General features: G+C 38.9%; 1 protein-coding gene across 1 annotated transcript in view; it reads left to right on the top strand.

The window, feature by feature from the left end:
• Nucleotides 1-24,910, top strand: part of ARHGAP10 (Rho GTPase activating protein 10) — a 145,951-nt gene that overhangs the window by 32,584 nt on the left and 88,457 nt on the right. Inside the window, exons 2-4 of the mRNA XM_050327363.1 lie at nt 10,635-10,730; nt 10,819-10,880; nt 24,714-24,785. Of these exons, the coding sequence (XP_050183320.1) occupies nt 10,635-10,730; nt 10,819-10,880; nt 24,714-24,785 (230 nt within the window). The remainder of the gene's footprint in view (nt 1-10,634; nt 10,731-10,818; nt 10,881-24,713; nt 24,786-24,910) is intronic.

The following is a 24,910-nucleotide window of genomic DNA, read 5'->3' as shown; positions in this document are numbered from 1 at the left end:
ACTGTGTGCCTCCTTTGAATACATAGTATTAGCTTATAATTGAATCATAGACCTCTTGTAAGATTTCTAATCTGAAATTGTCAGAAGGATTTACAGCATTTCTTTGCACATAGAGTTCAGCTGTTACACAACTATCCAGACCAGAGATGAGTGAAGTTTCTCTTTTGGCATTTACTGTATTATATAGTTGACTACTTGAATAAGTATTTCCTGTTAAGTTCTCTTAGCAGTTACTGGGGGCAGAAACTTTGTTCTTCTGCCCAGGCAAATAAATTGCAATAATTGGAGAAGCTGGCAGGTGAAATGATGCTGGAGTGTCAGGGCTTTCTCTAGCAATAACTTTAAATGACAAACAGTGAGAGCAGTGAAAGGGCAGTGTAAAATTCATTCTTTACTTGCATGTTTCACATGTATCAGTGCTTTTTGTAGTTTTTATTTATTTAAAGGACTCCTATAATCAGAATAAGGGTGTTGAAATATTCTGTGCTGTTCATATAAAGTTCTGGTCTGAGCTAATTAGAAGCTTCAGTTTTAATATATTGTAGTCAGGTACATCTCAATGTAAGAGCTATCAGAAGAGTTTCCTTTTGACACACATCTATTGTGTTGCTTTACACATAAAATCTCCATTTGACAGTTTTGGAAAAGTGTAGGGCAAAACTTTTTTTTTTTTAATTGGAGCATCTAGTTTAGTTAACCACTGCTATACTACTGTTTTTTCTGGAAACTATATATGATGTAAGTATAAGCTGTCCTCTGCACCACAGTTGCTGTCAGCTGTTTGCTCTATGAAACCTTGGCTTGTGTGTCAAGCTGCAGCGAAGATATTTTTGAACTCTTCCATCTTTGGGGGCCTGTTGTGGTCATCCGATCATTCTTGATGCTGAAGATTGACCTTGACATGTCTATAGTGGACAAAAAACTCTATAACTCAATAAAAGGAGTTTAATGCAAATCTTACCAGAACTCCTATTCTCTGCATTTTGAATTGGAATTTTGAGCTTGGTGTTGGTTTTGTTTTTTTTTTTTTAATTGAAATGGACTAAATTGTCAAGTATTTTCCAAAATGCACTAATACTCTCACCTTTAAATAAATAAATAAATAGCCCAAAGGGTGGGCACTTGAATTCTGTGTTGAATTATAGATCTCAGCTGCTTATTTATCTGATTTCTGATTGTTTTCCTCTGTCCTCTCCAACCTGAATCCTCTTGCACTTGGAAAAAGAAAATTGTACTATCTGAGGTCTTTTCCCACTGGAAGAATTTTGCTTAGTTTTCATGGCTCACGAGCAGAGGAATTGGTGAAAATGTAAATTTGTTTTCTGAGCCTTTTATGGTCTTACTGATGACAAAGTATTTGGTAGCCATTTCGTATAACACCCTAATTTTAGGTGTGCACATGGGCTGAGTGTGTGTTTGAACATGTCTTGCTGTGGAGAAATCACAGTTTGATCTCCTTTTGGGTTTTTGTCTACACATGCAAATGTTTAGGCAGTAATTCCATACAAGTGACAGAGTTTTGAGATATCTACCATTTTAAAGGCACAAAACATTGTGAATGATCTTTTTTTTTTCTGAAGGTGTTTCATGTTGACATTACTGCAGACTTGATATACAACCTCATAAATACATTTCAGTCAGTCAACAGTATGTGCTTTTAAAGATAATAAAAAGACTTGCTCTAGTCATTCATTAGGGAGGTGGCTACCAGTTCTTCTTGTGGTTTGGCTGCCCACTTCCCACTCCGGGATTGTCATCTGACTTCTTGTGAAAAGCACCACCACACAGCTGGAAACCAAGCAGGCAAGAGAGCTCTGTCTGGAAAAAGGCCTTTCCTGTGTGAAATCCTGTTCAGGATTAATTTAGCTAAAAACATGGAGGGGAAGGTTGGTTTGTTTTGTTTTGTTTTTTCCCTTCTTCCTTGCTTGCAGCTGTAGAGGGAAAAAGATCTTGCTGAAATATCTATTGTGTATGAACTCTCTGAGATGTTCATGCCCAGTGGCAGCAGATGTGGCATGTGAAAAACCTGCAAGATGTGTTTTCTGTAATGTTCCCATCCCAGGATGGGCTGTGCTTCCCCTCCAACTTGCTCAACCGGATGAAGTTCCAGTCATCTGTGTGCTTTCTAAGACAATAGACTTCAAATAATGAAGTCATTCCTGTTTCTTGGAAGGGGAAATCTCTGTGCCTTGGTGATGGGTCAGGACCTCTGCTATGCCAATGTAACAACTTGACCTGACTGCCATGAGCAAATTTTGGTGACTGAAGAAATTAGGTGGACATGTCCTATCAGTTATTTGGATTTTAAAAAGTGCCTTGGATTCAGAGAGTATTTCATTTAAGAGGAGTTGTGAGGGGTTAATGCTTCATTGCCTATATTTATAGATTTTGTTATGTGAGGTTACCTCCCAACCACAAAAGTCTTTTATAGTTTGGAGAATAAAATGGCAAAATGTAGCTTCTGACCAACAGTGAATTATTTTCTTTTGCAATGAAAATAATATTTCAACACAATATATTCTTTTTTATGTAAACATTATAGTTATTATCTGGGAAATCAGTCTGGGAAAGAAAGCAATACTTCAGAATTAAAACATGCAGAATGCTGATGTTGGATAAGTATCTGTACAATAAACACATTTTTTTTCTGTAACTACTTTTTGTCTTTTGCGGAGTTTCCCAGTTGAGGAGAATGTTTTCAGTTAACTACACAATTTTTCATCCTCAAGCTTCTGATTTACTTGCTACTGAACAACAGAAATGCAGGAAGGCCCTCAAATCTGTGGTGCTTGACTAGAATTATAATTGAAGAATACAAAATTAGGAAACTTGTTCTCTTTAGTGATGAGAGTTTTCTTATAAACATCTTAAGTCAGTTTTAATTTTCTGCTTCAAAATTCATTACTAGAGGTGTAATCTTGTCTTCTGAATTCATGCATCTTTAGCAATAGTACAATTGTGATTTCTGAAATGGAATTTTTTCTTCTCACGGTTTCTAATTCAGTCATTTTTGGAAGACAGTCCCCAGGTCTGTGCTACTTGCAGAGCTGAAGGTATTGTAGAAAGATTTACCAGTGAAAGCTTTACCAGTGAAAGCTTTGACTGTTTTGCTATTGTGTATTCCACCTGTTGCTTCTGGATTGATGCAGAGTTTTCTTTTGGGAACAGTGTGTATACATAACCTGGATGTCCCTGTTGCTACCATTTGATGCAAGATGATACAGGGAAACCTTTGCAGCAAATTCTGAACTGCTGGTTTTTACCTTTGGGAACAGTGTGAATTTTGTGGAATGCTCTCCTAATTTTCTGTGTTGCCAATTTGTTTTTCTTACTGCTTGCTTTCTAATTTATTGTTTCTTTTAGTCTTTTGTTGTAAGCGACACAGAGTTTGTAAGGATTAGGAAGATGGTTTTGATTCCTTTGAAGACAAATTGTTTTAGTGGTACTCCACAGGAACTTCCATCACAGTTGCTAGACTCTTCAGCAGAGACTTTGGGATACAGGGCTTATGTCAAGGTGGTTGCAGGAATGTTTCTCCACCCCTGAAGCAGTGAAGTTATTGGCAGCACTGAAAGATGGGCTCACCATCTGAGCTCTGCAGAGGGGTGCACCTTTTTTTAAGAGCTGTTGGATATGCTCTAGGAGAACCTTAATCTCTACTGAGATATTAAATGTGCTGTTTTGCCTAATGCTTGTGATGCAAAGAGGAAAATGCCCTTGGCAGGGTGGAGTAAGGGTGGCTGGCAAATTTCAAAGATCCAGCTAAAAAGGCAAATAATAAGAGCCACAGGGACAATATGATTTGGCACTTTGCCCCTACTTGCATAAGATCCTACTTTATGATATTTAATATATGGTAATTAACATGTTAATTAGATGTTTCTTGATGTGGGGGAATTTGGAGTTTGTACCCTTTCCCTCGCAAGGGTGGATAGAAGAGAAATGAGTCAAGTCTGTTTTCACTGATAAAAGTTGTAGAACCAGAGAAGGTAGATAAAATGATATGATATGCATTTTATGTTGTTGCACTGCATACATTCTAATGGAGAAAACAATGGTTGGAGGTTATGGCATCTAAAACATGTTGCATATCTGTGAAAAAAATTACTCTGCTAAAATCTGAAAGCTTTCTCAACTTGCCTGTTTTGATTGGTATGGGGAAAAGTGGTGTTTAGACTATGGGTTTATGCATTTGAAAGAATGAAAATCATAAAAGATGACAGAAATAACCTATGAAAGAGAAATTTACAAGAATTGGATTCTCTCTTTTAAGGAGTGAGGAGTTTAGGATGACTCTGTTGTGCTCTTTACATGTGACTTGTTCAGACTAAATAGCCTGTTTTTACTTGTAACAGAATTATGCCACAGTTAATGACCCCAGCATGCAGTAAAACTGGTAATAGGGAATGTCCAACACTGGAAGAAACACTTAAGACCAGTGAGTTCCTAACAGAGGCACTGTTCTGCAATGATATTCATTGCCTCGGTAGTTATTTTTCTCTTTTACTCTTAGATTGAGAAGTAAAAACATGAACAATAACAACCTGTTTTTATGTTTTGGCTTCTAGGTGTTCATTTCTTGCTGTTAGTTGGGAGAGTCATGAGAAAATTTGGACTTAAGTGTAATAGAAGAATGGCATCAGTTCCCATCTATGACAAGTTAAAAAGAAAAATTCCATTAGATATTAAGATCCCTAAAATTGTTGTTGATTTCTTGTATTTACACATAAATTACCCTAGAGTTGTTTGGTTTTCATTTTACTCTTACAATTTTCTTTTTTTGATCTGACACTGAAATGCCAAGTTTTTGGTTTGATGTGTGTTCTTTCTTTTTTTAAATTTGATAACCAAAATCCCTTCCATGTTAAAATTTGAAAGGCTTTACCTAAAATATTGCTGCTGCTCTTTGTTGGCTCTTCTCCTTTTTCTGTTGTACTTTTAAAATTTGAACTCTTATTTGTGTGAGCACGTGTGCCTGGAGACTGGATCTAGAGCAACTTCATTCTGACAACAAATTTCTGAGGTTTTTTTGTAAAAAATATATCACATTCTAACTTTGGTGTGATTGGTGTGGAGTTGTCTCAGACCTGGGAATATATGAATGTGGAGAGTGTGAAGCTGTCAATTGCTGGACACTTGGGAGCCATTGGAAAGGTGCCTTTGGGCCAGCGGGAGCCAAATGCCAGTTAAATTAAACTGAAATGGTGAGAGGTTGAGGTTTTCCTTATTTGTTTTCAAGGTGTGAGATGGACCAAATATACTGTATTATGCTGGGAAAGTGGGGGCCAGGGAGGTTGAGGTACTTGACAAATCAGTAATACATTGCTTTTTAATCCTCATACCCAAATTTGCTAAGGTTTCAGAAACCCATGGGCTACCACGGGTAATGTGACATTATCAAAATGGAACTCCAGAAGCCTTTTTAGTCTTTGAACTTGATTTCCATTCTGGTTTTGGATGGAAATTAATAACTTCGTATTTTAGCTTTATTGTAAATTTTCTTGATTTGATGACTCTTTAATACTCCTTTTTGTCTGATAAATATATTGAAAAAGTTTGTTTGGTTTTAGGGAGTTAGAACATATTACTGCTCTTAACAATTCTGTCACATGGATTGCATCTGCTAAGTTACTAAGTAAATCCTGTTTATCCACCTCACTCAGGTAGTAACTAAATCCTGTTTCAGTTTTCAGTGTTGTGGATTATATTAGATTCATTGTCCACCTTGATGAAGGGGAGACAGAAGAGGAACACGAAGTTACTTTTAAGTGTTGAGATGGTGTGTGTTTTGTACAAAACGTCATACAAGTCTGTACTACAGCTCTTGGACAAACTATTTTAAGTGCTCTGTTCCTCTGAAGCTACTTTGTTAGCTCTTGCTCAGCTTGTTCTTTCCTGTTTCATGACAGCATGTAGCTTGCCTGATCTTGGCCTACTGCAAGGGAAATACATTGAGAAGTGTAATATTAGGCCTTGATGTGGTAACGTAGCTTGAAGATGAAATTTGTAGTTAAATCTAAGTGTTTTTTAACCCTTTAGCTTTTGAGGGAGACCGTTGTTTGATGAAACCAGAGCAATTTCAACTCATGTTAAATAAAGCAGCTGGAAATCTGTCATTCCTGGAGATTTTGTTAGAGTCAATGAACTTTGTAGTAAGGGATGAGGAATGGCATTGGAATTCCAGTCCTTCTTCAAAGCTTGATGCAGAAACCTGTATATTGTTGTACAAAAATATTAACAAGTGGGTAATTCCTCTACCATCCAAAAGTGATCTAGGATAGCCTTAGGAAGCAATATTATCTGGCTTTGTGCAAGACTTAGTTTGTGTGGCTAGCACTGAGGTTAGTATTAATCTTCAAGGAAGAGATTGGAGTCTGGTCCTATAAGTCAGGCCTGGCCACCACCCAGCAACTAATGGTTTTGTGTTGGCTCAGTTCAACTCAGATAAGGAACAAAAGTATTTTCCTTGAAATCTAAATGGAAAAAAATATATAGATATTTGTGTAGGGGCACTGGCAGTGCATCTGGCACAGGACAAACTCACGGGAGCTCTTGTTTCTGAAGTGATCCAGAGAAACGTGGGAGAGCAGACAGCTGCTCATCTTTCTTCTACTGTGTTTGTAAGTAGTTGCATCCAAACATCAAAGAACTACAATGTACTGATAGGAACAACGGCAAAGAGAGAAAATTAAAAGCTCTGGTGTCTTTATGTCCCTCCCTTCTCTCTCTGGAAATGTGTTTTCAGCCTTTTGCTAAAAACGTTTAGCAGATGCTTGGTTTCTTTTAGTGTTTTAGGTGAGTCTTTTAAATGATTCTACCTTATGGGTTTACCAGGATTCCATTGTATTCAGCAGTGTTAGTGTTTGGTTGATATTTAAAATGCTCTTTGATCTTGAATGCCCTGTTCCTCCCTTTCAATGATAACAGTAGCTTTTGAGGAGCAACAACCCTATTATTGCTTTCTGTATCTTTCTATTTAGTGTTACTGTGTAGAATGTAGGGATTAAAGAGAGTAAAATAGTTTCTGGCCCCTTAAATTCTTTGTCAGTAATTCACACAATCAGCGTAACTGGTCATGCTGTTTGACAGTATTGTACTCAGTCTTAATCTAATGTACATAACTGAAATCCATATGTATGTTTACAGTCTGTTATATAACACCATACTGGTCTTGCAGACTCTAATGCTGGCGTGGAACAACACTGGGATGTATCTGTCAGTGCCAGTCAAATAATTTCTCTGTAGTAAAGGTCTTCTGACACAGCATGGAAGAGAGCCAAGTTACTTTTATGAAATTTCCACCTTAAGCAACAAAGCTCAGCATTTACATTGTAACACAACAGTGAGAGACCATAGTACTTATGATGATATCAACACCTAGTTTGTTTTTATAGACTTTTGTAAATGCTTGTAATTGTGTGAACTTCTGTATATGTACTGTAGGATATGTGGAATTTATCAGGGTAAAAGCTGGAGCACTTTCATGCTGTTTGTCTCACAGTGGGAGGTTTGACTGCAGATGGTCTCGCTCTGGCTATGGTTTGTCAGGTGGCAAAAAAACCCAGCACAGGGCTATCTTATCTTTTTTGTGTCCAACCACCATGCTTGTATTTTTTCCTGTGCTTTAGCAGAAAAAAAATCTTGCTCTGACCTTCTGAGGAAGATTTACTCCATCTCTAATTGCTACTCAGTTTTGTTCCTTTAGTTTAGCAAAAGCAGTTCAGACTTTCATTCCTGTGACTAGCTGGGCACCAGTAGTTCTGCCTAGCAAGGTGCTAGTTTTATGTTAGACTAGTGCTATTTTGGTGTAGGGAATGAAAACAGAATGTGTTCTTAAATGTGAGTTTTGCTAAAATAATGCAAGAGTGATGGATGATACATAAACTTTGGAAAGTCAATCTTGTAGTTAACACCTGCTGACTAAGCAGGGTTTAAAATCTCTTGTTCTGGCAACAGTTAGGACTCTGGTCATTGCAACAGTCTTTTAGACCAAATGATTGAACTATTCTTCCCCCAGTCAGGCGGTGTATTTCGTTCCAGTTACATCTTACAACATGTGATTGGCTTTTATTTTGCTCCAGTGACTTCTCACCTTTGTTGAAAGTCCCAAGTTCTTAAAATCCTTCAGAAAATCTCTTCCTGTTTTCTTGTGTTTTCTTCTAGGCGGTGGTTCAAAGCCAGGTATCTGCAGCTTTTTTTGACCCATCAGGTCAAGAAAGTCATTGTTCTGTGACCCAAACCCCCAACTTCCTTGTGTCCACTGGTGGTTTCCAAAATTTTCTGGAATAGTTCTTAAACATTTCAGAAATTATTTTTGGAGAGACATTGCAAAAACATAATGTAGCCTTATAGTTTTAACAAGGAACTCTGCAAATCTAGATTTGATGTGTTGAAAGGTTACTGCTTCCAAACACAGCCCTTTGGTCATCAATTTCCAATCCCTGAGCAGATTCAGTAAAGAGAAATGCGTGAGTGTGGGTTTCTGATGCTGTGAGAAACTCAGTGTTTCTGTTCAACCCCTTCTCAAATTGACAGAAGATGTCTTTGCACTGAAAGAGTCTGGTTGTGGGCATAAGTTCTGTTTGCTGTCACTGTGACCAGAGAGGTGGTTTTTGATAGAGAGGAGGGATATGGAGCCATTCAGGGGGCAGTTTCATGGCACTCTAGAAAGGCTCGTAAGTTTACTGTGAAAGGGAAAGGAGATGTGTGTGTAGTGCTGCATGGGGCTCTTAACACGTACCTTGCTCAACATTATTTGAATACTTCACCTCCACAAGTGGGAGAAAACATAATAAACAATTCCTTCCTCCAACATGGGGCTGGCTTTGATGTGACAGGGCTTCGGTAGGGGATTATCGTATTCAAGAAAATTAAATAAATTTGGGAGTGTGTGTGTTGTTGGAGCTATTCTCCCATAAATAAACTCTCTTCAGCCTTGTCCTGTGACCTGGCTCACAAATAAGTGTAACATTAGATGGGTAAGAACCTTATGTTATTTTCCATATTTAAGCCTTTCACATCCAACAGAACCTGTTTCTTTTGCTGCCTGCTTTATGAGCAGCCGTTTAGCCCACAAGACATTTGCATTAAAACACTCCTGTTTCCTTTCACATGGGAATTACGTTACTTTTTCCCTCAGCCTTCTTATCCTTATTATTTCAACCCTGTGCAGCATCCTGCTGCATGACATGGCGAAGGGTACATGCACAGGCTGTAGGAGCAGTTGCAAAAGGGAAGCAAGTACCTGGCAGCACGGCATCACAGGGAACGGCACTGTTACACAACAGCTTGAGGAAAGGACTGGTGGGAGAAGGGTGAAAGAAATGACAAGGAACAGAAAGCATGTTTTTTTTCTTCATCTTAGGTAGTGTTTTGCTGTTTGTACAGTATTTGTGACTTAACCCTTTAAGTGGTTGAACAGAACTTTGAGTGCAGCATTGTATGTCGAAGTTGTACTCATCTATGACACATAGTAAAATACATAATGTGTTGGATGCAGGACCTGTAACAAAGGTGGGGAGTCTTTTGTTTGTTTTTGGTTCAAAAAAACCCCAAAACAACAACACTCCCTTCCCCCACCCCCAACTAGAACAATGACAAAAGCTCAAGCTGGTAATCTTTTAGTGCCTGTTAATATTAAAGAGCTGGTCTGTTAAAAGAGTAGTTCTTAGCCCTTCAGAACTGCAGGTGGTAAGAAAAAGATTATAGATTAACTAAATATTTTAAATCATCCTTAACTTTGGCTGACAACAAAAATGTGAGTAAAACCTTTACTACCGGGTAGAGGTGTACCAGGATATGCATCCTTTTTTTCTTTTTCCACTGAGCGATTCCATCCTTCCAGAACTTGTGACATTGTCAACCTGCACATACCAGTGCAATAGAAAAGCGTGTGTACACTGTTTATTTACAGCTTTATGAATTTTAGTACAAGTTTATAATGATATTGTGGCTGGATATGGAGTATGATAACTTCCTGAGAGATGTAAGAGTGCAGTCTCTGACTCCAAATTGTCAAACATTAATAGGTAAAAATTGGATCACTGAAAATGTTTTAGAGCTATTACAAAACAGTTAGTATATAAAATTAATTTTAATGCTGTGCATTTAACTTAGTTACTTTTTGGCATAGTCTAACTCTATAGACTTTCTAGTTCCAGTACAACAATTCTTTTATATATTTCATATTTATATTTGGGTTATGTATAAACATAAAGCAGAGCTAACTATGTATAGTATATAGAAAATTCTAAGAGTGTATTTGTGCTGATGAATCTGATTTTAGTGAATTTAGATTAGCAGAGTAAGAAAACTGGCACAATTTATAGTGAGTATTGTGCCTACAACTTCTGTAGTTACCAATCTGTTTGTATGGTCTGTGCCCTAAATTATGGGGAAGTGTAAGGTTAGGTCTAATACTGCACACCTGTGCTTTCTACTGTATAACCTTGCATAAAGGCAAATTCCCAGATGTGATCAGCAGAGGGTTAGACAACACTTGATGTCTTGTAATGTAATAAGAGAGACCTGTGTTAAGAGCTTCTTGTAAACGTTGATTATTCTAGGCATAGAGAACCTCCTGGCCTACTTAAATTGATAGCCTAACCTTCAACCTGTCCTTTTTCTCATTGCAGACCTTTCAGCAGCCCAGAGAAAATTTGCCCATTCTCTGAGAGACTTTAAATTTGAATTCATTGGTGATGCAGAGACAGATGATGAAAGATACATAGGTAGGTAAGAAATGGTTATAAGTGGCTACATTTTACCTTGCTATCCTCCAACATGATTAAACCTTTTTTTTCTGGTTTTGTATTACAGATGCATCTCTTCACGAGTTTTCAAACTTTTTAAAAAATCTTGAAGAACAAAGAGAAATTTTGGTGAGTTGCAATAAAAGATTTAAAAATCTGTGGATTTAGCAAAAAATAAAATCAAAGTTAGTTGAAGTTGCCTACTGCTTTGTTAACCATCAAGATGTTTATATCACTGACTAACAGTGGGAGCTCTCATTGTGCAGCCTCTGGTTCTGTAATCTGGAGTTACAGATAGCAACCAGTTCTCATTTCAAGGAAGAAATCCGTATTGTAGGGATGGATAAGTACTATGTGATTTAAAATGGTATCAGTGCCCTGATAAAATTAAGGCTGGGGTGAAAACCACCATGAGGTTGTTTACCACTTACAGTCTAAAGGAAGTTGAAAGAGTTAATGCTGCATCAGCACACCCAGGGTTTGGCAGTTGGCCAAGTTTGGATCCAGAATCTCTGTATCTCCAGCTTCGGTGCCTCTGTGGAGCTGGGATGCAATCTGTTGCCTGTACGCAGTAGCAGACTTAGAAACCTTTACTTTGTAGGTGAATTTTCTGGTGGAGGGTTGGAGCTGCAAACATTTAGTTGCTCTGTTGTGTAGAAGGAGTGAGTTTCTTGATTCAGTCAGCTGTGATTGCTTGGGGTATTAGTGTAACACAGCTCATGTCTGCACATAGACTGGGCTGAGAGCTCTGCAATGCACCTTGCTATCCAGATTTCCTAAATTTTCCAGAAGAGGGAGGGTTTCTTTCTGGGTGGTACCATGGCTCTCCTCAGCAACTGCATGCCCAGCTTTTGTTTCAGAGCAGGAATTTATAGAGCAGGTACTGTGTACCCAGTTTCCATCTGAGTGCTGTCAGATGCTGCATCTAGGAAATGTGCTCAGATCTGCCTTGATAGCAGTTGCATTTCTCAGTATTAGTCATGTGATTATATCTTTGTCTTCCTGGAAATCAGTGACCATTTGGCACCACTGACAGGAAGCTGAGGCTAATCTGTCTTCTGTGTTTCTCTGTGCCAGAAGCTGTGCCTGCGGTGTAGGAGTATGTAGATAAGTGAGAAAAGAACTTACTAACAATTATTTTTTTAATGTTTCTCTCTCCAGCAGCCCTGAGCCCACTAATAGTCATGGTTTCTTGTGTGTACTGTGCTATGTTTTGGTATGTTGTTCTGATCTGGAACCACACTTAGGTCTGAATTAGGGTCAGTGTGGTGCCTCACACATTCCTAAAGAGTACTGTCTTTACACAGTGAAGACAATTCTTCAGTGTCTTGAGTTGTTTTGCCAAATTATAGGGATTTGCTCAAGTATGTTTCAATGCTTCTTTTGTTTTTCATAATTCTGCAATATAGTTTTTACTCTACTTTCTCTTGCCATCTATATCTGTATTTTATTTAATGATTTTGCATAAATATAAATAGTGAAAGTCTTCGTGAAGTCTTACAATGAAAGATACTTTATGGACTGTCACGTTATTTTAATATCAGGCTTTTTAGGGATGTCAACTTCAGGACTTCAGAATCATGTGCCACATTTTAGTGACTGTAACAACAAATCTTCAGCAGGGATAGATTACCAACACAGTGCTGTCTGTCTGTATAGTAAAACACTTCAGTTGTTCAACCTGAATGCCATGAAACAGTATTACCTATTTTTTTTGTATGATGTCCATGCTTACACAGAAGGTGTTATCACACTGAAAGCTCTTTAATGTCAGTTTCTTGGTAGGAGAAGAATAAAATGCAGTATTTGTTAGAACAGTGACAGTTTGATGAAAAAACAGGAAGTATAAAATGTTATGGGACAAATATTTAATATGAAATAGAAACAGAATATATTCTCTGAGTTACCAGATACGTGGCCTTTTTATTGCATCTGCAGTCCAGCAAATGTTATGTATCATTTCTGGAGTGAGTCAATATAACAGTGGCCATAAGTCTCTGAGAAAATGATTGTGTGGTGACTGGAAAAGATCATTTTCAACGTCTGCTGCTCTGACTTTTTTCTTTTTTTTTTTTTTTAAGACTGCTCTTTGGATGTTTTAACAGTGGCATGAGCTCTAGGGATACTCCCATGGAGAATATTAGGGCATGATGCATTCCCAGATGTTTGGAATCAGGTCAGGGATCCACAGACTTTCCATTAAGATGCAAAGTATACAGCAGGATTTTTTTCAAAAGCGTTCAGTCTTCTTTGTTAAGAATGCTTGCTATTGAGCATTTTTCCCTCACTGTTTTGAAGATGACCAGAAGATTTCTAACTGCCCACTTCATGATTGAAGAAAAATTTCAGTCTCATAAACTAAAATTAAAGGAATCAATGAAGAATTACAGAACTAAGGGCGTTTCAGATGTTGCCATGCATTTTAATTTTTTGCATATTTGAGAAAAGGATTATTTTTTTCAGAACTATATTATAAATTAAATAAATTTGTACTTAAATTCTAAACTGAAATTAAATACTCATCACTTACACTTCTTATGGTTTTCTGAAAGTATTGTTTGTGGTGAATCCAGATTCCATAAATCTTTCTGTCATTGTTTACAATAAATGTACTTTTTTGGTTGTCATTCATCTGGTGAGTATTTATTTGGTGGATATTTAATAATTTCTTTCAGATGTTGCAATTGTACACTTCATGGTTTTACTGCATCTCCTTCAAAGGCTGCTGAAATTATATCCCAAATGTCAAGAGATTTAGTTGCTTGTGAAAAGGGAAGTTGGCATTAATCCAATTGTGTCACCAAAATTGTTACAGAGTGACCAGTACAAAAACAAATTACATTTTTCCATAGCATGGTAGCTTGGTGACATTCCCCAGGGCAGACACAAAATAGATCACTTTGTCTCTGAGAATATTCTGGAAATTATTTTTACATGTTAAGTGTGAGGGAAGTCATGGGACTTTGATTCTGCTCCTCTGGCATTACACAAGTGTTGTGGAAGTTCAGGGATGAAAGGCAACTTTGTGAGACCAGTAGGAAAAGGTGAGGATGGATAAGGTCCAACATGGTGATGCTCCCATACTCTGTCCCACTACTTGGCAATTCTCCTGCTTGCCAGGGCGAGCACCAAACCTCCCTCTCAGTGCTGGTTCCCCTGATAGCAGAAAGCAGGTTTGATTCTTGTGATGGACTCAGAATAACAGGCTTTGCTGTCTGCCCTCATTTAAGCTGTGGTGGTGAGCAGAGCAGGGCTACCTGGTGGGTATCAATTGCCTGTGGTTGTTACCCCTTTCCTCCTTCAACTTCCATTATACCACCTTCATACCTCCCTTTCTCCATCTCGGTCTTCTCCTAAATTACCAACCTGCCCCTAGTTGTTGATTCCAGTCTTGCTAAATCATAACCACATTTGAGAGTCCAATAATCTCAGCAGTGCTTCCCCTCCCTGGAGTTCCTCTGTCCTGCCCTGTATCTGCTTCTGGAGTTCACCTGTTTCTCACATAACTCTTAACTGCGCTGGAAGTCCAGTCAGCCTTCACTGCACTGCCTGTAATTCTCGTCAGTGTCTCTCACAGTTATGGGTACTATCCAGCAATCTCTCAGGTCCCATTTAGTAGTTTCATGTCCTATTTGGTTTGTTTGCTCCCATGCCAGGACTGAGTTGGCTGCATTTACCTGCAGCTCTGCCAGTGTTGTGAGTTGCAACAGGGTCACAGGTACTTCAATGATCCTTTTCATGTGCTGGTCTAACCTATTCTTAAAAAAGTTCCATCAACATAGATTTCTCTTTACTCCAATATTTATTCTTCAGGGTTTTTTACCTGATATCCATATTGAATCTCTTACTTGTTGTAAGTTAAGGTGGAAAATCTTTGATAATTCTTCTGAAGGAGTCATGGGGAAAACCTGTTCTTTTTTCCTTCATAGTAGTATTTAACATCTGTATTTTTCCTTGTTCAGTTTAATTAAACTGAGTTTAGACCTTCTCTCTTTTATGTCAAAATTACTTTTGATCCTATTTCCTGAATGCACTGACATTTTGGCTTGGATTTGTGTCGCTCCACATGTATGTTAGTGTGATGGAGTTACTCTTAAGTGGAGTTGCTCTTAAGTCACTCCATAAATTCCTACTGAAAACTGGATCATGCAGGAAACTTGGCTGTTGTTTCCTGTATGGTACTTGACATGCCCTCCTAGCTGAACATGTATTCTTCAGGGTAGTTTTGCATCCAGGTTGTTGTTTTCTCATTCTTCCTAAAATTTATTTAAGACCAGGTCACCATCTTTACTTTTGAGAATGTCATGTGGGTCAGCATCAAAGACTTTGTTGAGGAGGTCATCTACTGTGCTGATCTCAAAAAAGGAAGCTGGGTGTAGTTCTTAACAAATGCAGAGTAGCCTTTAAGTTTCTATAGTTGTAGGACCCGTGAGTATCAGAGTTGCTATGTGTGTTCTCTAACTTACTCAGTTCTTGCTTTCTCCTTCTCTTCTTGCTTTTAAGTTGCTGCTGTGTTTGCTCTTCTATCATCCTCTGGGACCTTGCTTGCTCTCTCTTTAATTTGCTTTGCTGAGTTCCTAAATTCCTCTGAAGCAAAGCCCCTTCTGACTTGAATGCAATTAATTCTTTAGTTGTGTAATGTAGGAATACATCTAATTACTCTTAAGGAATCCTTGCTTCCATTAACATCTGTTTTTTCCCACTTTGTCAGATAATTTGCTATAATTAACTGAGGTTTTTTTCCCTTGCGAAGGTTATTAAAATCTGCCGTTGTCTTACACTTAATTGTTGCTTTAACTGTCTTTCCAGTTAAATAATGGCTTCATAGCTTCCTTCCTCTCTGTTTTTGGAGATCTATATAAAGAACCTCTTTTCTTTAGGGTTTTCTTTGCCCCTTGCAAAATAAAATGTGTTTTTGCCTTTGTCTTTTTAACTTTGCCCGTAATTCCTGTTTGTTTCCTTTTTACTCCATCTCGTTTCTCTTTGTACAAGATTTCTGACACAATTTTATGCACCTTACTGTATTTCCTGTTGTTCCCCAAGACAATATAAACTAGCTGGTTTACTTTGATATATTCTCTTCTACTTCCTGCTACAGTTTTTGCACACTTCTATTCCTTCAGATATTTTAAAAGGAGAGGTGCTACGTAATTTTTTAAGTCTTTTTTTCTCCTTTTTTACTTTTTTTTTTTTTTCCCCAAAAGAGAAAGGGTGCTTCTTGTGCCAAAGGTATCTTTGTGGTTTTGGCCTCTCAAAAAGGCTTTTACATTCCTTGTCAGCTTTACCAAGTTGGCAGCATTGAATCCAGATTAGCATCTTTCTGAAAAGCAGTTATTCCTGGCATATATCAAGAACACGAGAAACAGTTTCTCTATGGATTTTTAAAGAAATATCTCAGTGAAATCACTATTTTAGTATTTCCTTTTCTTCCTCTTAAAAAAAAAAAAAAAAAGAAAAGAAAGAAAGAAAGATGAAGAGGGTTTCCAGTTGTGGTTTCCCCAGTTAAAAGAAGTTGAGAAGTTGTTAAGGTTCAAATGTATGCTCTCAAAAGGTTAAAGGTAAAATCTAAATAATCTGTACAAATATGTTCATACACTTATTTATACTTACTTATATTTACCTCTTACAAATGAAGTATTTAAGTGCATGAGTATTTATTTCACAGGTTAAGTGCTCACTTAACACACAGTGTTCCTGAATAGCTTACTCTTACCTTTTGCTCAGTGCCTCTTTGTATCTAGTTTACACCAGCTGAGTCTGCTGTGAAGATGGTGGTATTAATTTTTCTAGGCTTTCCTTTGACACTCTGCCCATGGGTGTTCAAAGGGTTTGTGTGCCTTAATCTATCTTGACAGTAATCTGAAGAAATCTGTGTGAAGAAGCAATCAGTTTACTCGCTGATGTAGGGTAAAAAAGAACCCGATAGCCTTGGATGTGTGGTGCATTCAAGATGTGGTCAATAGGAGTTCAAGGCATTATATAGTACTCCATATGTTCAGATCCTTTTAAGTCTGCTGACAGCACAGGCTACTAAATATATCTGCCAGGACAGTAGAAAAGATGTAATTGGTGACCACTTCAGAAAAATTAGGCTGCCAACAGCATATTGAACATCTCAGATGCAGAGACAGAGGCACAGATAGAATATCTCAGGAACAGCATTTGACTTCCTTAATTGCAGGATTTAGATCCTTTTCTTGTGTAGATTATCCATTTAAAAAAACCATTTTCCAGTTTTAGAAACAAGCAGAACAATTGCTGCTGTATCTTGTTGATCAGCCTTCACTTTTCTTCTGTGGGGCGTGAGACCAGATGACAAACATTTAATTATTGGAATATGGAATATGAATGGACTAATTCAGGCACATCTTGGTCTGTTTCGGTGATTCCTGACATCAAGTGTCTGATTTATTTGTTTATTTTTGAATGTCATAAACAGTCTTTCTGTAATAGTTTTGTGAGTTACTTATGAACTTGTGTGCATTAGTCTCTAAAATAAGGATGACTTGTCTATACAATAGAAAAAAAAGTGCAAAGCCAATTCTGGGTGTGTTCCTCCCACCTGTGAGTGAATGTGGCTGACAAGTTCTGTTACCATTAGAGCTTCCACTTCCAGATAACTCTGTGGTCTCGCATGCATCAACACAACTCACTAGAGAATTTTCATTCTGTTAGTTCATCAATGGGAAATGTTTGGAATTTGCATTGTAAAACTGTCACCAGTTTGGATTTTGCTGGTTGTTAATAACACCACTGTTTCTTGTGGAGGAAGGCGCTGACAACTGAGCAGTTCAGTCTTGGCTGAACACTGAAGCTGTTGTTTGCTGGTAGATTCCTCGCCTTTCAGTGGCATCTTTTTGCTCTGTGGTGAGCTTTGCCATGCAGGAAGAAAATGGGCATTATGCTGTTTTTCTTTTCTGAGGAGCCTTTTTGCTTTGTCAGGATTATTATACGACCAGTTATTTCAAAGTGTGGACTGGAAATGGTTCTCTGCTGGTATGAGAACCAGAGCAATGTTCTAGTGTGTTGCACTGTTCAGCTCTTGTGTTTTGGAGGACTTCGTTGGAGGAGTTACCCCAGCTTTCCCCTACTGCAGATGGGGAAAAGCTGATTTGTTGCTGCTTGTGAATCACAGAATCAGCTGGGTTGGAAAGGACCTCTGAGATCATCAAGTCCAATCCTTGATCCAACACCACCGTGGTTACAAGACCATGGCACTGAGTGTCACATCCAGTCTCATCTTAAAAACCTCCAAGGATGGAGAATCTACCACTTCCCTGGGCAGCCCATTCCAATGTCTGATTCCTCTCTCTGTAAAGAATTTCTTCCTAATATCCAACCTAAACCTCCTGTGGCAGAACTTGAGACCATGCCCTCTTGTCTTACTGAGAGTTGCCTGGGAGAAGAGACCGACCCCCACCTGGCTACAACCTCCTTTCAGGGAGTTGTAGAGAGTGATGAGGTCTCCCCTGAGCCTCCTTTTCTCCAGGCTAAACAACCCCAGCTCCCTCAGCCTCTCCTCATAGGACTTGTGCTCAAGTCCCTTCCCCAGCCTGGTTGCTCTTCTCTGGACCTGCTCCAGCACCTCAATATCCTTCCTGAGCTGAGGGGCCCAGAACTGGACACAGCACTCCAGGTGTGGCCTCACCAGTGCTGAGTACAGGGGAAGGATCACTTCCCTGCTCCTGCTGGCCACACTGTTCCTGATGCAGGCCAGGATGCCATTGGCCTTCTTGGCCAGCTGGGCACACTCTGGCTCAAAGAGAGTCTCTGTCTCTTTATTTTGTTTTCTTATTTGTTATGTTTATGGCTTTGTAGTATTTTTCTATTTATAGTGGAATGTATTTCATAAGAATAAACTTATTCAGAAGATAGGAATATTAAATAGGTTTTAGTAAACAATCTTTACTAACACTCACTGCCTGTCTTTATCTTTTTTTTTTAAGTGAAATGATTTGTCATTTGATTATGATACCAATTTCATTTTTGAGGTCAGCAGTTTCATAGCAGAAGAATCAATGCAGACAGCCTTTCAGAGCAGATGGGTCACAGGAGGCCCTTTTAGCTCGCTCTCTGTCCTTTATATCAGTCATGAACTTCCACTCAATAGGAAATAACCTTTGATTAAAAGAGTGAACTCAGAAGTCCTGCTATTTTATTCTGCCTCTTTTGAAAGAACTAGCAAGGATTCTCCCAGTATTGCAGCTTGCAGTGCAGGGGATCGATGGTCTAGGAAATTCCCCATGGAACAATTTGAGAAACCTCTTGTCATCTTACCAAACCCTGGGGGTAATTTTCTGGAACACTTAAGAGGAAGGTGATTTTTGTTACAGATGCCTTCTGGTACCTCAGAAATGCATAAAATAAGTTGTCTAAGACAGATATATTGCCTGTCCACCTGGCTTTTCTTTGTTACCAGATGGCTTCCTCCACAGCAAATGAATCCAAAGCAATGCACATGACTTCTATTTTATAGCCTCTGCACACATGCAAAGACACACAAGTATTAATGTGCTGTGAGACCCCCTTAAAAATCCTTTAGTCTATAAGCTCCTGTCCTAAACCCAAAAATACTCAAACACCCATGTCTGTATGCCCAATGTGTGGCTGAGACCTTGTATTATTTAGGATTATAAAGCTACAGGGAAAGCTCTAGTGCAGGGAGAAAATTCAGACTCTTACTAGAAGAAAACTTGATTTCAAAACAAACAAATGACCCTTGGGTGCGAGTTGCAGTGCCTGCAGTCAACAGTGCTGCACCTAAATACAAAACCAGTGCTGAGAAGTGGTTAGAGATGCACCCCTCTATCTGCAGGGCTTGCTGGTAGCAGAAGTGTCTGTGTAGCCAACTGGGAGCATGTTCGTGTAACTGTAAGTGCAAATTTCTCTTGGGAAAAGAAAGAACGGAGGTTAAAGCTTCACCAGTAACATCTGATGTCCTCTGTAGTGGAATTGTATCTGCAAAGTTTCGTAATGCAAGGTTTCAGGCACAGGTTTTAATTCTTTGAGAAATTTCAGTAACAAATCACTGTGCGAAGTACTAAAGATTTTTTGAGGGCATAACGTTCTTTATAAGTTTCCCTCTTCCCCAGCTTTGGAGATATCAGAATTGGCTTTTTTATTAAGCTGAAGGTTGCAATTTCTTAGAAAAAAACCACAGAAGATCTATGTCCTCTGTAAATAGAAGTGCAGCTGTGGGTGCTGAATTTCTGTATTACAAAGTAAACTTCTTTATTTAGCAGCATTGTTAACTACTGTGTTATTGAATCACTGGTAGGTATGTCTTCCTTTCTGCGTTCTCTGTTGCTCTCACTAAGGCAACACTTCCTTCCCAGATCTAGTTTCACTGACACTTGCTCAGATTGATGAGCTTTGCCCTACTGACTGGCAGCCTCCCTCTTTGCTTTGTTGTGGGGAGAAACAGTCCTGCCCCTGACTACAAATAAACCTTTCCACTCGGTATTCTGGGAAACTGAACCCCCTCTTTTACATATGGCATCTAATCTGCATTCCTGTTCCTGGGGTGCGAATTGGAAACTGTGCTGCTGTGCAGTCTGCAGGAAGGTGTATGTTTATGGCTTTGACCTTTTTCTTTCTCAGTAAATCTGTCTTTTATGGGAGAGTGCTTAGGTTCAGAATGGAGCAGAGTCAGGATACCTCACCACTGGAGCTGTTGATGAGCAGTGTGTAATTTCCAGTGTTTTGAGTAAGGGCTGAGGTGTAAGGACATTTTTAGGGTGAAAGCTGTGAGGTCAGTGCTGCATTTATCTAATAAGAAAAGCAAATTTTGATTAACTTGGGTTGGTCGAGCCTGTTTAGCCACAGGGGCTGGACTGAACTGGGAGAGCTCTTGTGGGTGTCTGCTCCTCTACAGGCCATGCAAGGAGCCTTGCCCCTCTGCAAGACAAGCCTAGCTGTGCCTGCAAGGGGAGCAGGAACTTAAAAGAACCTGCTCCTGCCTACTGCAGGAGGGTGAGAAGGCAAGAGGAGCATTGAACGCTGGAGCATGGTCTTGTCTGTCAGGTTGCAGTGCATAGAAGGAGTTTGGGGAAACAGTTTCTTCCTAAATATCTATACTCCCACCTTCTCTGAGAAGGGAGGAAGTGACAGTCTTTTAAATGGAGTCATCTTCGTGGACTGGTGCTGACTGGTGAGTTGTTGCATCTTGCTGACTCAACTAGAAGTGTCCAACAGCTGTGAATGAGCTTGCTCATGGATTTGGTCTGTGCCTTTCCTAGTCTGCATTAGGAAATGTTGGTTTGGGTCCCTTAATCTATGACCTGTTACTTATTTATTTGGAAGAAATGAAGCTGGAAAAGTGAAGATTAGCACCATTTTGTATGACTTCTCTGTCTGAGCAGGTGGAGTTTTGTGAAGGCATCTGAAATGAGGAGGTATACAAAAAGCTGAAAACCTGCTTAAGGGTGTTGGAAATGTTGGATAGTGATCTTCTGGGTTGATGATGGCAATGATGATTTTATTGCTGCTATTGCCAGGTTTATGTTCAAGTTAATTCTTTGACCTGCTGCAGATAGGACAGGAATAGTGCAGGCAGTTCCAGACTGTCTGTCTGAGACACATGTGCATATCAGGTTAAACATTTCTTAAAGCATTCCTGAGACTTTGACATTCGTAAAGCCAGTTAAGATACTGCCAACTGAGACATGACCTCTTTATATTGATTCATTTATGACCTACATGCCATAGTTTACCTGCCAGATCTTATAATTGAATATATATAATTCTTTCAGGTAGGTTTGGGTAGATCAGAGCTGTAAAGAAAAGAAAGGGATTTTTTTTTTGGCCTTTAAATAGTACATTCCTATCATCATCTGATTAGGGAAGTAGAGTTGTGAAAGTTGATTTAAGGATCAAGACAGAAGTTGAAAAAGGAAGGAACATGTAATTTTGTATTAATGAATATTTAACTTAAGTACCTAATAGAACTTTTCCTGGAAATTTTACATTTCAACATTATCCTAGTTCTTAAGGAGGAAACAAGTGATAATTGCAAATATATTCAAGCCATCCTTAGCTTATTTCATATTTTGTAATCTGTTATCCATGGTTTAAACAAAAAAAAAAAAAAGGAAAAAAGATGTTGTTTTGAATTGCCAAGTTATAAATAAGCAAAGAATGAATAGCAGCACAAGTAATGTTTTTGTTCTATAAATAAATATACATATTTTTGTAACTTTTCATGACAAGCACTGGATTCTAAGTACTGGAAAACAGTGGGAATACCTCTCTATTTAGTCTTGTATTGGACATATTTTAATTATGAGCTTTGTTTTTATTCCAGTCAGAAGAACATCTCTGTAATTCACTGTTGAACTCAGCAGTCTTGTATTTTTATGTATGAGCATGGTATGAAGCTTCATGAGACTTCGACCAAAGCTCTGCAAAATCCCACTCTGCCCAGAAATAATCAAGAGTCCTGTTATTTAACCCAGGCACAGAAAGCAAAGGGGGTGACAAGTCATAAATACCTGTATGGAAGGCATCTGGGGATGCATCTATTCACGAAAGTTTAAGTTGCACAAAATGAGAAATGTCTTTTTGGAAGGAGGGGAGACTTGTTTTTCTTTTAATGAAAGAATTACTGGCATATCATACCAATGGCAGCAGTGGAATCTGTTTCTTGGCAGTCGCTGAAGAGAACATCCCATTTTGATTTAAAGATTATTTTCTGCTTCAAACAAATTCCTGTAGTGGTTCCCATGGTTAACACTGCACAGGAGTAGCAGAGCTACAGATTTACAGACAGCCTTGCTGGTTTATAAAGCACAGCGTTTTCTGTGAATGTTTTCCTGTTCTTTTTCCTTTGTTACATCAAGGTGCTGTGGTTTTCTTTGACTTGGACTTTGTGTTCAGCACATGTTCAATGCCCGTTAATCTTACCTGTCACTAGTTTGAGTAAAAGTTCAGACAACTAATAGGCAACTTGTCATTTGTTATTTATTTTTAACCTTCAGACCATTTAAGTGCTCAGTTGCTACCTTTAAATCCTTTTAAGTGATTCTAGTACCTGTGGTGCTCTACCTCCTGGCAACTTGCGTCGTCTTCTCTGAGGAGGCCTCATAGCTTTCTCCCTTGCTTGGTTAGTATAGGGGAAAGTGGCAGGAACAATTTAAATTTCTTAAAGTTTTCCAGTATAGAAGGACTATTCCGTGATTTCCACAAGCAGTTCTCCACTCTGACTTCAGAATTCTTGCAGCAGTCAGCAAGAAGAGATCTTTCAGTCCTCAGGTGCTGTATCCCAGGAACCTGTTTCTCGTGTTTGATCCAATTATAAATCCAAATTGCTGTTTCCTTTCAGCCCATAAGAATTTTCAGGCAAGTTCTGATAGCCTGAAAAACATTGAAAAATCTGAGTATTCTAAAAACTGCCCTGGAGACTCCTGGTAACTGCTTGAGTCTTTAGGATACGTATTGCACAGGCTGCTGGATGGGCTAAATCCTTCTAGAACCACAGTTCAGCTCCTGCTTGGGGCATTTGACTGTTGTCTTTTGGTGAGATTGGAGGTAGTTTAGGGAATTAATCGTTTTCCAGCTGCCAAAAGTATTCACAAAGCCTTGGGAGGGGCTCTTCTGGATATCTCTTGGCTGGGCTGGAGACTTGGTGGAAGTTGCTTGTTGTCCTTCCCCACCCTCCAACTTACTGCAAGGGTCTCCTCTGTCGTGGTTAGCCTGGTGCTGTTATATACACTTGAAAGACAAAATTGTCAGGATTCCTTTTCCTTTTACTCCCACCAAGGGGGCACTGAGGGGTGCTTTGAGTGTTTTTGGCAAAATTAGGAAATGGATACCGAAAGAAAAAGTTTGGGACATGAGAAGAAGTGCTCTGAAGTTAGGACGTAGCTGTTACAGGGATGACTGTGCAACACCCAGTTTGGCCCAGACTTGCCAGATATTTGGGTTTCCAGTTAGCTACAGGTTAGTGTGCTGCCCTGGCTGTTTAAAAATGTGGGTTGCTCTGGTTACAGTGAATTGGCAGGATGACTCCCACAGTAATCCCTGCATGGCTCCAGGGGTGGGTGGGAGCAGACAGTGGTGTGCAGATTTGTGTTGTGCCAGATCTCCAGTACATCCTGTGTGTGTTTTATGATAAGAGTTTTACAGAAGTGTTCCAGGAGGCTGGTTTAAGCCTGTGATGTTTTATCTGAAGCTTTTCACCTATGAAGGGGTGGGGGGAAAGGGGATGAAAAAGAGAAAGCCTTCTGTTGTATCTCAGGGCAGCTTGCAGGGAGCTCTGCCTGAACTCCTGGCATTTTAGCCCAGTGGCTGTGCTAAACCCAGTCTTGGGCATCACTGGTATGAGGGAACATTGTGTCCTTTTTCTTTCTCTTTAGTATGGCTATGGGTCTGTATATACCATAACTGCACTGGTGAATGCTCACGCTGTCAAATAAACTTCTTGTTTATTGACTTTGAACCTCTTGATTTTGTAACTTGTGTTAACTTAAGGTCTTCTTAATGTACTTAACTGTAAATATTTGGAAATATATATCAATGCCTGGTGGCTTTAACTGTGTCTTAAATGATTATTATTTGCTATTCAGTATTCAATTCAGCATGTTTGTAGTGCTTCTTGTTGCAGAAACCAAATGAAAGTTATTCGTCCTCCATCTCATTCTGGTCTTCAGTCACTGAGACTGTCATCCTGATCTGCAAGAGTGGCACAAATAAAGCAGTTGCAGTTTGGCTACAGTCTGGAAATTTTTGTAATTCCGGCATTTGTTTTGGATTTAATTTTCTTGATAGTGGATTGAAATAAGGGATTGAAATTTTGAAAGCTTGAATGAACCCAGAGATGTGATTTTTTTGAGTTAGGACTCCTAACTTGCATGCTTCTCTGTTGTTTTACCCCAGAGCTTGCTTGCTTTTTTCTTTTTATTGCTGATGCTAAAATGACTTGTCAATCTGGCTATGGAAACCTAACCCATGCTTTTTTTATTTTAGGCACTCAGTGTTACTGAAACTCTGATCAAACCTTTGGAAAGATTTAGGAAAGAGCAACTAGGAGCTGTAAAGGTTTGTCCCTTGTTGCCTTTATAAGTTTGTATAATTTCTCTACTTGGATTGCATTGCAGTAATGACACGTAATTGGCATAATCATCCTGTTGCTTAGATTTCATGTATTCAAACTTTTTTGTTTC

Source organism: Myiozetetes cayanensis, unplaced genomic scaffold (genome assembly GCF_022539395.1).
Source record: "Myiozetetes cayanensis isolate MyiCay16 unplaced genomic scaffold, myiCay2020 scf33, whole genome shotgun sequence".
Lineage (NCBI taxonomy): Eukaryota > Metazoa > Chordata > Aves > Passeriformes > Tyrannidae > Myiozetetes > Myiozetetes cayanensis.
This window is presented reverse-complemented; position numbering and strand designations above follow the sequence as displayed.